The following is a 12,239-nucleotide window of genomic DNA, read 5'->3' on the forward strand; positions in this document are numbered from 1 at the left end:
CATTTTCTACAGTTTCCTCTATACAGAATTTCCTACCCGACCTTCGAAGAGTTTCGTCCCCTAATCCATCTGTGGACTTCAAGTTTCATGCGACGAATACACTACATGAATTCTCCTACGTTTCAGGCCAATCGCCTTGGAAGTCCTTATCAGGTTATCCTAGTAAGGCTTGCCTTAAACCTTTTCTCTCATTGGCTTTTTGTTTGTAATTCTTGAGCTGGCCGAAAAAGGAATCACACTCTGTTCATTTCCCCGAAAATTTCGCTACCGTAGTTCTTTTATCGCACCCAATCTTCAACCCATCTGCGAGCGCAGTGTTGCGCTAGATAGTATTTTGTTTTTTTCAGCTACCATAGTAAATTAATTGCCGTACATGCCTCTCCTACCTTGTCAAGTTCCTCGTGAAATTTTTTCTTCACCAGAGGATTGGCTGGTTTCAAGTGCATCAAGAGAGCTTGAAGGAGAAAGGGGAAGCTTACTATTATTGTCGTGCTGTGTGTACAAACATAGTGGAGAAAAAACAAGGCGTGGTTTGTGTCGAAAGTGGTGAGTTTGGGTTCATCAACCTGTAACAGTGTTATTTACAAGGGAGAGTTAGGCAAGCGTTTTTACTCTAGTCGTTTATTTGCTAAAAGCGCCCTACCGCTGTCCCGGACTTCATTCCATCTCCTGTCGACAACATGCTTTCGATATCTGGATAGTACTTGGTGATTAAATCTTGTTAGTTGCAAGGGTCTGCTGGCCCCGACGGGATATTTGTTATTCTGCTTCAGTGTAACAGGTTGAATAAATCTACTTTATGCGAAATCCATTAATGTGCATCTTCCACGCTGACGTTTGACGACTGTCAATAATATCCCCATCTTCAAGGTGGACGAAGGGTATCGTTCCACTTCTCGCCTTCCCAACCCTACTAAAATGTGACCAAGATAGGATCGGGTGACGCTCCCCCTCGCTTACATTCCTATTCTAGAGTGTTCCTACAGGACCGGTTGCTACCTCACTTCAAAGCTTTTTCTCTGAGTGGTTGTAACCATACACTTGTATAGTTCCTTTGGCTACGCTTTGGCACTCCTTGCTGCACGCTGACATGGGTTTCTTTGCTCTTGACGGTGGGTTATTCTCTTCTCGTTCTCAGTGAACAACGATAATGCTTTTGCCAACATCTGGAGGGACCGGACTTCTTTAAGGTGATGGGCTTCAAGCTGATGAACTTGGGCCTCTTTCCCATTCAGGCATTGCTTGTTTGACGACACCCATCCACTGTAAGTATACGTTTGTTTTTTTTCGCCTCAGAGAGCCTTCGCACTAAGATAGTTACACGAAAGCTTTTATCTACTGAAAACCACGCCAGATTAGTCTTGTTTGCAATGTATGTAAATGTAGCTGTTTATCTAGTCGACCTCTTTCATGATTTCTCGTCTACTAAACAATTTTGCCTCCAACTCAGACTTCATGGTAGCTTGATTGACAAGTCCACTTTTCATGTCCACCGTTATGTGCCACTTTGTGACAACCAACCAACCAACCAACCAACCAACCAACCAACCAACCAACCAACCAACCAACCAACCAACCAACCAACCAACCAACCAACCAACCAACCAACCAACCAACCAACCAACCAACCAACCAACCAACCAACCAACCAACCAACCAATCAATCAATCAATCAATCAATCAGTCACTCACTCAATCAATCAATCAGCGAGTCAGTCAACCAGTTCATCTCTCCCTTAAACGATCAATCAGTCAATTGATCAATCAACCAAGCAATCTATCTACCCGTCTATTTATCAGTTTAGGTTTCTAGCTGTTTACCCATACATCCACCTATTAATTGATTAACTGATTGATTGACAACTGGGTCGGTCCGTCCATCAATCCACCTGTTCATCTAACATTTATCACTGTTTACCTCATGTGCCATGGCTGGCTACTGCATTTGATTGACTGTCTTGTAACCTTATGCACATTTGCTTGGCTCCATTTTATACATCGACATCAACTGATGCTTCTGTCCTTAGTTTCTGGTCAGAGCAACTTCCTTTTTCGTTTTCGCAACAATTTTTGGCGAAGTTTGGTAGCCAAATACACTCATTTGCAAACTAATTTTGTTCTTCGAGAGACTTACTTGGAACCTAGCTGAATCTCTGATGTTTCCATACAACTGAATGTGCTGCCCCAGGCCGCCTCATGTTTCAGTTGCTACGATATTTGAGATATCGCGATACATGTATATTCGTAATGCACTACTCATAAGGTTGCTGAAAAGTTGTTGACAGCCCATGACCGGTTTCGCCCTTCTTGGAACTCATCAGGTAGGCGCACTCCCCGAGTTTCCGTCAACCTCATATTCTAAATGAAACCAAATGGCACGAAATTAGTGAACTGTACTCAGTTGCAAACAAATTTGGTTTCGCGAGAGAACCACCTGGAACTCAGCCGAAACTCTCGTTCGGGATGTTTCCAGGCAACTGAATGTGCTGCACCAGGCCGCCTCATGTTTCAGTCGCTACGATATTCGAGATAGCGCAATGCACGTATATTCGTATTGCCACTGCTTTCAATAAGTGCTTATCTGAGATGATTTTTAGGAAACTGCTTTCGCTTTTATCACCCACTTTCACTCTTGGATGTCACTATAGTGCTTGGGTTTTCAAATTTGACCTCAAACTTTAGACCACTGGTCATACTATGCCATTCAGATGAACAAAAATCACTACTTAATGAGTGGCGTGTTGCCATTCCAAAGCTTTCCTAACTTATCGAAGGGTTATCCTTTTGTAAATGAATTAGCGTTTTCGAGAAACGCCTAATGTTCTCATCTTCATAATCCCAATATTACCAACTTTGAAGATTTTTTCTGGGAGAGGTCGATCGCTCTGCCTAAGCAAAGTCATCCACCAATGCGGCCAGTATTCTTGTTTAACATTACTGATTGCCTGGGTAGCTGAGCTTACATAAACGACATACTGCGAGGTTCGCTCCCTTTCTTTTCAAGAAATGAGGCAAAAACTGGTTAGAAAATTGATAATTAGGCTTATCATTCACCCCGGGAGTTTTTTCTATGACTCTTGATCGTCGAACCTGCGTCTGGTTCAAAGGGCTTCACTCTTTCATTTCATGAGCATATTCTGATGAATTTTCATATGTACTCCCCATCTTCACGGCACACATGGTCCAAAGGATTCAATAAGTATCCCAACTTACGTAATCGTTTTACCCATTCCCCTGCAATTTAGGACAAATGATTCAACATCCCCTACCCTGAGGACATTTTGATAACTCCTAATCAGGAATCAGGCTTGTAAACAAAGCTCTGGTGTCATGTGCTGTGGGTTCATATCACTATTCCTGATGCCAGAAAGGCTAAAGGCTCTATTGTAGGACTCAGTCTAAAGGTGGCTCCATTAAATATCTTCTTATAATCTCGAAACAAGGAGGTAGTCCAGTATCATTCGATTAGGTCAACAAAGTCCCTTTGGGCAGTGTATTGGGAAAACCAGTCGTATCACTCAGCCGTGACAAGCGCCAATCTGTGATAGTTCAGGTGCATTCATCGTGCGGTAATAAGATGGCGACAACAATTTGGGACGGACTGATTGATCGCCGTTTCGGCAAGGTTTTGCGAACAATCAGTGGATTTTTTGCTGGGCTTTCGACACAAGAGCTTCGTCGGGCCAAGTGAATAAGTCATCAGGCTGGTAGAGTTTTAAGGCAGTCAGGTTCGATTTCTTACTACAGGTTGACTTGGTCTGTGCTGCGTGTCAATCTGAATGACCAACGCTTACGATTGGTTAGACAGCTTATCACCAAAGTGAATCAAGATCTTTAGGGTGTGATTCTCCCCTCTAGGCAACTTTGTGGAACAATTCTCTTGGCAGTCGGTCACAGATTTTGTTGGTCTGTATGCACTGAAAGTGTCAGACTTAAGCGGATCTCACTATACTGAAGTTCTGTGGTTTTAGAACCAGACCGTTTCACTAGTAACTGCAAATCACCTCGTATCATCCCAGCCGATCTAAGCCCCCTCTCTACATGCTTAACAGTTATGCATCCTCTGTCGTATTCATGCTGGGAAGATTGGCAATTTTTGTTGCTTCGGCTACCAGTCGCTGTAGTCCCAAGATTCCCCCATTTTCCAAGTCTTTCTCTAGTGTTTAGTGTAGGTCCCGACACTACAGAGTCCTTGACAATCACCCGATGTTCGCTGACGTTCCTGAGTGGTCTGTTTATGTTCGCTGAAGCAATGAATCCACTGATTGACAACACGTTTACTGCGCACGTCAGATGCCCGTGAAGTCGAATCCCGGCAGTGCCGCCGAACCTTTATAAAGTTGAACCTCAGTCCCGTGGTGTGTCCTTATCAGCGTTGTAGAAGAAGTACTAATCAAACGAGAGTGTCGTGGAAGGAAAGCAAAACTAACCAAAAAAAGCAACAGTTTTAGAGTGACAAAGTTCCCATCCTGAAGCCTTTGCTCCAAAGCAGAGTTAATTTTTGATGAATAGTCAATAAACGCTATACGAATCCAATGCATTTCAAAAACGGCATCATTCATAAAAAGGAGATACAAGCTGAAATCATTCCACAGTACCATCAATACTGAGAGAGCAAATATGATTCCGTAACCATATATTCAGTTAATATGCCTTGCTTTTAATTATTTTTTAGTCTAAAACCCATGCAGTTTTCATAATGGAACAAAATCCATAAATAATCGTTTGAAGTTGTTTTACGGTCCATTAAATTTAGATAATATTTGGAGATAGGACGACAGCCAACAAGTCGTCCGGATTATCCTCTGAGTAGTAACTCCAAGATAAATGCAGGCGGCCAGTCAGAACGAGGTAGGATTCATTATACCGCAGCGCCTGTCATTCAACACTAGTTCGGATCTGAAGTTCCTTCCTCAAGAATGAATCCTATTCTAACGATTTTGACTTCATTCACTCTCGAGATTTGCGGATACCGCTTGACTGACGGTTCACAATACGTATGAAAAGACCTTAACCAATGTCTCAGCTTTTCAGCATGTCTCTATAATGCAATTTACTGTAGTGACGGACAAGTTATATTCAGACTCAGTGTTCAAGTGTTTCTCAGTTCTGCCTACATTCACTTCGTTTGGTGTACCTGAGTAAATGCTTGGTCGTTCTATGTGTCTTTCCACAAATTCGCTGTATGCAAGAGCCATTCACAGTAGAAAAAGTGCACGAGATTCACAGAATTCTTGATGTATAAAAATATCGATTTGTTTTTACTCTATTCAATTCTTGCTGGCATATTCTGTGATGCCACGGGATCGTGACTGTTTTTTCTGGCTTCACTTTCACTGAACTTTAGCTGCCAAACATTTTTGGGTACATCCAAACTGCGTATCGAACAGAAAAACGGCCTAATGAACAATTCAAAGATGCTGTCTAGGGATATTCCCTCGCTAAAGCTTTCAAGCGCCAACAACGTCAGGCAAACTAATAAGCGAAACTTACTAATTCTGTCCAGTAGAGAATCACCTGGGGATGAGAAAAGTGGATTGCCATCGGTGTCTCAAACTTTGGTTGATGCGTAAAATAATCCACAAAATTCCGGGGCTTCTTTCGACGGTGTCAGATTTATATCATGACAGATATCACAAGAATTTTTCTACGGAATACATAATGAAGTGTGAACAGAATTAATTTGCCCAGGTTCAATTGTACGTGCACCGAACACAGGCGGCACCATGCACTTTTGTCGCTGTGTGGGAATGCATTCATGGCCGTCATTGGCGGGAAAACAATGACCAATCAGAATAAAGCTCATGAATTCCTTTGCAATATTCTGATTGGCCGATTCGTTCGGTGGTATGGTTGCTCGTACTGACGAAAGGTCTAATTTTTGAATTGATCGTTTATGGAAAACCCAATATCGACACGAAAAATAGACCACAGTTTGAGCCATGTGATCGCAAGTGGTGGAAATGAGTTGTGCACTGGCCTGGTTTTTTGATTCCAACAATATCGGAACTAAGCGAATTCAGCCAGACATGTGATATGTCATGCCGGAGTTTCCTCTGTGTAACCCGGCAAAAAATCACGAATAAATTTTCAGTGTCTCCCTGTTGTGGGTGAGCCGGTTCGACTGAATTCATTTCGACTACAATCATCTAGGATAGTCATGTGGTACCCGTTTGTTTTCAATTATTCAAAATGGCCAGTTCACCTGCAGTTTGAATGATATTTTAACTCAAATATATTCATTTAAGACAAATCAAGAGTTCTGAAGGAGCACAGTTGCCATTCAGTCCGCCTGTTGTCGTACTACACAGCGCAAATAGACGGGTGTCATCAAGCCGATGATAACATGCGATAAATGCTTACATATCAAGTGGGTGATACAGTGGGTTTGTTTCGAAACCCACTGATCTCTCAAAATCTGATATGGAATCTTGATCTCTAATTGTTTTGTTTTCGCTAATGTCGAATGATGTTTGAATGCACCGGTGACTGTGAAAACCTCATATGTACCCCTTAGGCACTGTGGGAAGAAATAAGGTATGCAGGTCATTCGTATGAATACGATAAATACAATGAAGAATAACACACAGCTAAAGGGGAAAAATAAAATTAAATCATGACAAAAAATCGGATGTGAAGTTCAAACCCATTTAACCCTTTGACGCGTTACAAGTGAAAGAACAGACACTAATATCTACAGACGTAACACATTACTCATAAGGTTACTGAAAAGCATACACTTATCATATCTCGAATACGTACCAACTGAAACATAAGGCAGCCTGGCGCAGCACATTCAGTTACTTAAAAACATCCTAAACGAGAAGTTCATCTGTGTTCCAGGTGAATCTCCCGTCAAAACCAAATGAGCGTAGTTCGCTAAAGACGGGTATCAGAATTTCTGATAACTGGGTCGTGAATCAGCACTTCAACAGCTTATCATCAAATAGTTTCTTTCCTTCTCTAGGTTAGATGAGTTCAAACTACCGAGTCGCCTCAAGAAACGTGTTTTGAGTCTCCATTCGTTCCTTCGTTCCACTTGGCATCCGAGCTAGAGAGTGCTTATACACGGAGCTTAAAGCCAACGCTTGGGTCTCATAAGGCGGGGATCAAGTTGTATAGTTTGTCTCCCGCCTTGCTACATATTTACTAATCTCTTCGCCTTCTGTCGCTGTGTCGCTCTGCTGTGTAACCAGTGTGTGGTGCTGAGCAGCTCTGTCTTGCTAAAGCAGGCAGAACCCATTGGTTCACAAAGAATATAGATTTTACATTGGATAAGATTCAACCAATTGCAGAAAAGTGGCACTTAAATTAGCGAAGATAAGCAAAGTAGTAATGAAAGTAATCACTGACCCTTTTGACAGAAATTAGGGTCGAGTGGATCGGAAAGACCTAAGAACTGGCCTGGGGGGAATCAAAATAACTTCCAGATATTCTGATGTACAAAAAATCCCTTTTTCCACGACTTCACTAGAGTAACCCTCTGTTGGTATTTGCGTGGAACGTAGAAACGTAGAACGTTAGAAAAAATTAAATTATTCCGATAGGTTCTCTAATCAAGGTCGGCTTTTGCGGTGGTCTCGTGGCACTTATTTGCACGGTATACCTTGGCTCACTTTTTAGATGTTCACCGCGTGTTCTTCAGAGACTCGTGATGACAGCCATCTCTGTTTTATTCAACTTGATGTCTTGTCACTGGAAGGTCTCGCGACAGAGGACTTACAAACAGATCACGTCTTCTTTGAATATAATTTCCACCGGATCTTTGCGTATCGCTGTTTAAGTTCTACTGCAGTCAAGGTGCAAGGATTTTTCCAAGCAACCACACGAGGTGGAAGCGCCTTGTCTGTTCGAGTATGCGGAAAAAGATGTTTGTTGTTAAGAAACAACTTACTTTGTAAGAACTCTGTCAAAGATACTCGATCAGAGGTTCACCCTCGTAAAGATTTCGTCATCACAAGCGGCGTTTTTGATCACTTGGAAATTATTAGGTAGCATAATATATTTCATTTCACACCTCCTCAGAGTCGTATGTCATCGATTCTAGTCGGAAGGCTCAAATTTGTGAGATTTGATGGATCATGAAATTATTTTCTACATTTTGGCTGCGACTGCAAGTGATGTAGTCGCTTCTGCAGTGGCTTCTGAGAACCTGCGACTTATCTTGTGTCTCGAATCGGTAAAATAACTTTTGGATGTAAGACTGCTCTCACGAGATTGCTGAAAACTCTTCGACAGCCCACGACCGGTCTTACCCCTTCAAGGGTCTCATTAGTCCACGAGTTTCCGTCTTCTTAAACCCAAATTGGACCGATTTCAACAAATACAGTCGTTTGCAAATCAGTTTGGTTTTCACGGTAGACTCAATTGAACCTCAGATTTATGATATTCTTTAACTAAACAAAGGTCTCCTTATGTTACAGCTAGCACGATTTTCGAGAAATCGCAGCATATTTTCGCAAATGAAGCCACTCACAAGGTTGCTGAAAACTATTCGACAGCCCACGACCGGTCCTATCCCTCTAGGGGCTCATCACGTAGGCGCAGTCCCTGACTCTCCTTCAACCTCATGTTACACTTAAACTCAAATTGCACGAAATTCGACTTGTGCACTTATAAGCTGCTTTTTTTGTTCACCGTTGGAGGCTGAGACCTATTTCCGTTTGCGCATCACCTATTCCTAGGTACTGGCAGGGATGTCCTAAACAAATCCGTATTGTCAAACAAATAACTGAAGTTCGGCCTGTTTGAGCCTTTGTTAGATCCATATCACAGTAAGATGAAAGGCAAGGCTAAATTCTAGGGTGAAAATTGGGCAGCTCTACAAAATGGACCAAACAATCCCGGATAGATCGTTGAAACCTCGAAAAGATGTTGTAAATAATCGACAAGACGGTTGGAGGGTTGCGTAGAATTTGGATAATTCCCTGCTGAAAATAAAGACAGTGCTCACTTCACTGGGTCACTTTATGATTAATAGATGGGTCCAGTAAATTGTAAGCACCCGATGAGTTACGCAAAACACGTGACCTCGTGACTTGGACCCTCTTGACATAAGAGTGTGTGGAGTGTATCCCAACTAAATGTGACATAATCATACTGGAAGCTATCCGCTCCAAACGGTTTGATGTTTGAACTACTAGTCGGAAAGTTACAGTCTGAAGATCTCCTGGATTGCTGATGATTCTCAGTTAGGTGCTTTTCGTCTTTTTAGCATAGACTGACTTCGTTTAGGGAACGAAATCCCCACGAGTATACGTATGAAGATAATAGACCTAGTTGACCTCTTTAGGTTGATGACTTTTTGTTTTAAAGCACTCCAACATCCTGGATAAATCAGTGGCCATCTGGTGGGATGATGGCCTTGTTTCCAACCGAGCAAGTCAACTAAATGACCCCATTTTTGAACTGGTGAAGTGGAGAAAAACTTGAACCCTAAAGAAGTCCTGAACAGCAAGACTGAGCCAACTGCTTAGTATCATGTGGACTAGAGAAATAAAACGACTGTATTCCTGGAGAAGATTCAAACCATAGTTGAACAATATCCGTCAGCTGGTGTGGGTAATTGAGCCAAGATGTGGTTAAAAGTAGAAGCAACATTTATATTTGTAATACACTACTCATAAGGTTGCTGAAGACTGTTTGACAGCCCACGACCGGTTTCGCCCTTCCGCTTGGGGCTCATCGGGTAGGCGCAGTCCCCGAGTTTCCGTCAACCTTATGTTCTACTTGAAACCAGATTGCACGAAATTGGGGAAATACTCTCGCAACACCGAATTAGTTTGCAAACGAGTGTATTTCGCTAGAAGCAACGGGCTAAATGGTGTTGAGAGTGATTGAAGCCACCTAAGGCAGACCGTGCCTACTTCACATGTGCACATAGGATTTCTATCTGTTCATTTAATTGCCAACTTATAATCATACGTGTGTCCCAGGGATGTTACTGACATTGCTGCCCATTGGTCTTTTAGAACACTGAATACAATCTACCAGAGCATGCTTTGTCATTTTAAGAATGCACGAACAGTTCCACGACCGTCAGAACCATGTAAACAGTTCAGCGAACATTTTTTCGCTGAGCTCACCGACCATATGGCAGATGATAAAAATAGGTCAATGTGTATGGTTTTCAGGTGTTTTCTGACTGTCTTCAAAGTGCAGTTTTCTCCCGCTATCCCCAAGAAAACTGTTCATTAGTTGACAGTAAATGAAGCTTCATCGTGAGAGTCAAAGCGCTGAGCACAGTAAACGAGCAGCTTGAGACGACCTGCAAATGATCAGACCGGAACGCGAGCCTATGTAACTCTCTCCAGCCGTCCCGAGTCCTATGGAAACAAACTGTCTGTCGATAAACGATTGCATGCGAAGGAATGAAGGACAGTACCTTCAGACTTCATCCACAAGACGAGTTGAAAGTCATAGATCACTATTTGGATCGGTTACAGAGCTTAGTTTTAGCGGAAATCAGAAAACGTAGAATACTGATTCAAACACGCGTAAAACTCGTCTACCAATGAGCCTTTTGAAAAAAGCTATTAGCGGTTCACCTTATGTCAAAAGATTGGTGTACCGATGTATACTACTTATAGAACGTGCGAGTACTATCTATTCGGAGTTGAAAAGGTCACGCGTGCAAATACTGGACGTATGAGTTGGAGATTAGTGAGCTGCTCTACGGATTGGGTTCGTTTTCGCCCAGGAAAGCATAGGAATACGCCTGAAAACACCGAGTTTCTCAAACCCTCTGCAAATGGGTTTCCCGCTGTCGCATTTGATTGGTTGTAACCAGTTTTTTCGTGTTTTACAACAAGCAACTCCGTAGAAGAACATGATCGATCTTCTTCGGTAGCTGGCGTTTCTTTTTTGGCCCTTTGATTGGGCGGCAGTTGACCTGTTTGTCGAACTAAGCAGCTAGCTTGTAGATGTCTCGTAGTCACACAAGGGTATTTTCTTCACTTTTCTAGATATTCACATGGTTTTCAGAGAAATTTAACGTCTCTGGTACTACGAATGGCTGTGTAAAGATCGGTCTGTGTGTAGTCCAATAGGTCAACTTGAAACCGTGTCACGTTATGGTCTGATTCTCTTTCGTTTGATTGGCTCGTTGAATGCTTTCATTTCAGTAGCTCTGTTCCCCTTTTCGGATTCATCCACAATTTCTGTTGCACTGTGACCTGATTTTCAGCAGGCTCACAAGACGTCTTCCCGATCTAAAAGGTGTCCATTTTAGTGTCGTTTGCCTTTCTGATTTGTTTGTTCGCTTTCTGTCTATTCCTACAGATCATGGTTTTGTCCGTTGCGTTTTAAAGCTTTTTTTCTACAGTGGTTTGGGCCTGATGATTTAGAAGATTCCTTTGTCCTACTGAATCGATAAGCTGGGCTGTTCTCATTACTTTTTGATAACATTCTCATTTGAGTACCAGGATAACCCAAACCCACCTTTTTTTTCTTTTTTCATTTTGTCGAATTTCAGTCAACTTGGTTTTCCTCCAGATCTTCGCGTACGGAAACGAGCGAAATCTGTTCACATCTGTTCGCCAAATGTGAGTGTACAGTTTTTTCTCGTATGTCTAACTTAGTCCATCACAATCCATGCATTAAATTGTACGTTATTTTGGGATTCTTAATTTTCCCCATGTTTTTCCTTTTTGTTCTGGGGGCTTGCGAACCACCCTTATGCTGAAGTAACCCTGTTGCCATCATTCCCGGATTGATCTCAGTACAACACATTTCACTTGAGTTTCCAAAGGAACGCAAGTGAAAAATTCCTGGGATAACCAGTTCTATGGAATAAGTTGTGTGTACCTTTTGTAAAGTTGCTGAAAATCTATCGACAGCCCACGACCGGTTTCTCCCTTTTTGGGGCTCATCAGGTAGGCGCAGTCCCCGGGTTTCCGTCAACCTTATGTTCTACTTGAAACCAAATTGCACGAAATTAGCGAATATATACTCATTTTCAAACTAATTTGGTTTTTCGAGAGACTCACCTGGAACCCAGCTGAATCTCTCGTTTGCGGCCTGGTGCAGCACATTCAGTCGCCTGGATACATCACAAACTACAGGTTCATCTGAGTTCCGGGTGAGTCTCTCGAGAAACCAAATTACTGCGCAAATGAGTGTATTCGCTAACCGTGTATGCCTTCTTCCCGATGACTTTGGATTCCCTGGTGTCACACTGTGCTACAGTCGGTGTGAACAGTTTTCAAAAGAGGTATTTTTCGTGACAACTTTTCGTGCAG

General features: G+C 42.4%; 2 protein-coding genes across 2 annotated transcripts in view; one reads left to right on the top strand and one right to left on the bottom strand.

Moving 5' to 3' along the window:
- T265_14570 (hypothetical protein) overlaps positions 1–11,910 on the bottom strand; it is a gene marked incomplete at both ends in the record, with an annotated part of 36,722 nt that extends 24,812 nt beyond the window's left edge. Inside the window, one exon of the mRNA XM_009174247.1 lies at positions 11,806–11,910. Coding sequence (XP_009172511.1) covers positions 11,806–11,910 — 105 coding nt within the window. The remainder of the gene's footprint in view (positions 1–11,805) is intronic.
- On the top strand, positions 3,578–8,396 carry T265_08438 (hypothetical protein; the record flags this gene model as incomplete). Its single annotated transcript, XM_009174239.1, has 3 exons — positions 3,578–3,687; positions 6,968–7,005; positions 8,203–8,396. 3 exons carry the CDS (start codon positions 3,578–3,580, stop codon positions 8,394–8,396), a joined length of 342 nt encoding a protein of 113 aa, XP_009172503.1.
- Positions 11,911–12,239: the final 329 nt, after the last annotated feature.

Source organism: Opisthorchis viverrini (assembly GCF_000715545.1).
Source record: "Opisthorchis viverrini unplaced genomic scaffold opera_v5_219, whole genome shotgun sequence".
NCBI lineage: Eukaryota > Metazoa > Platyhelminthes > Trematoda > Opisthorchiida > Opisthorchiidae > Opisthorchis > Opisthorchis viverrini.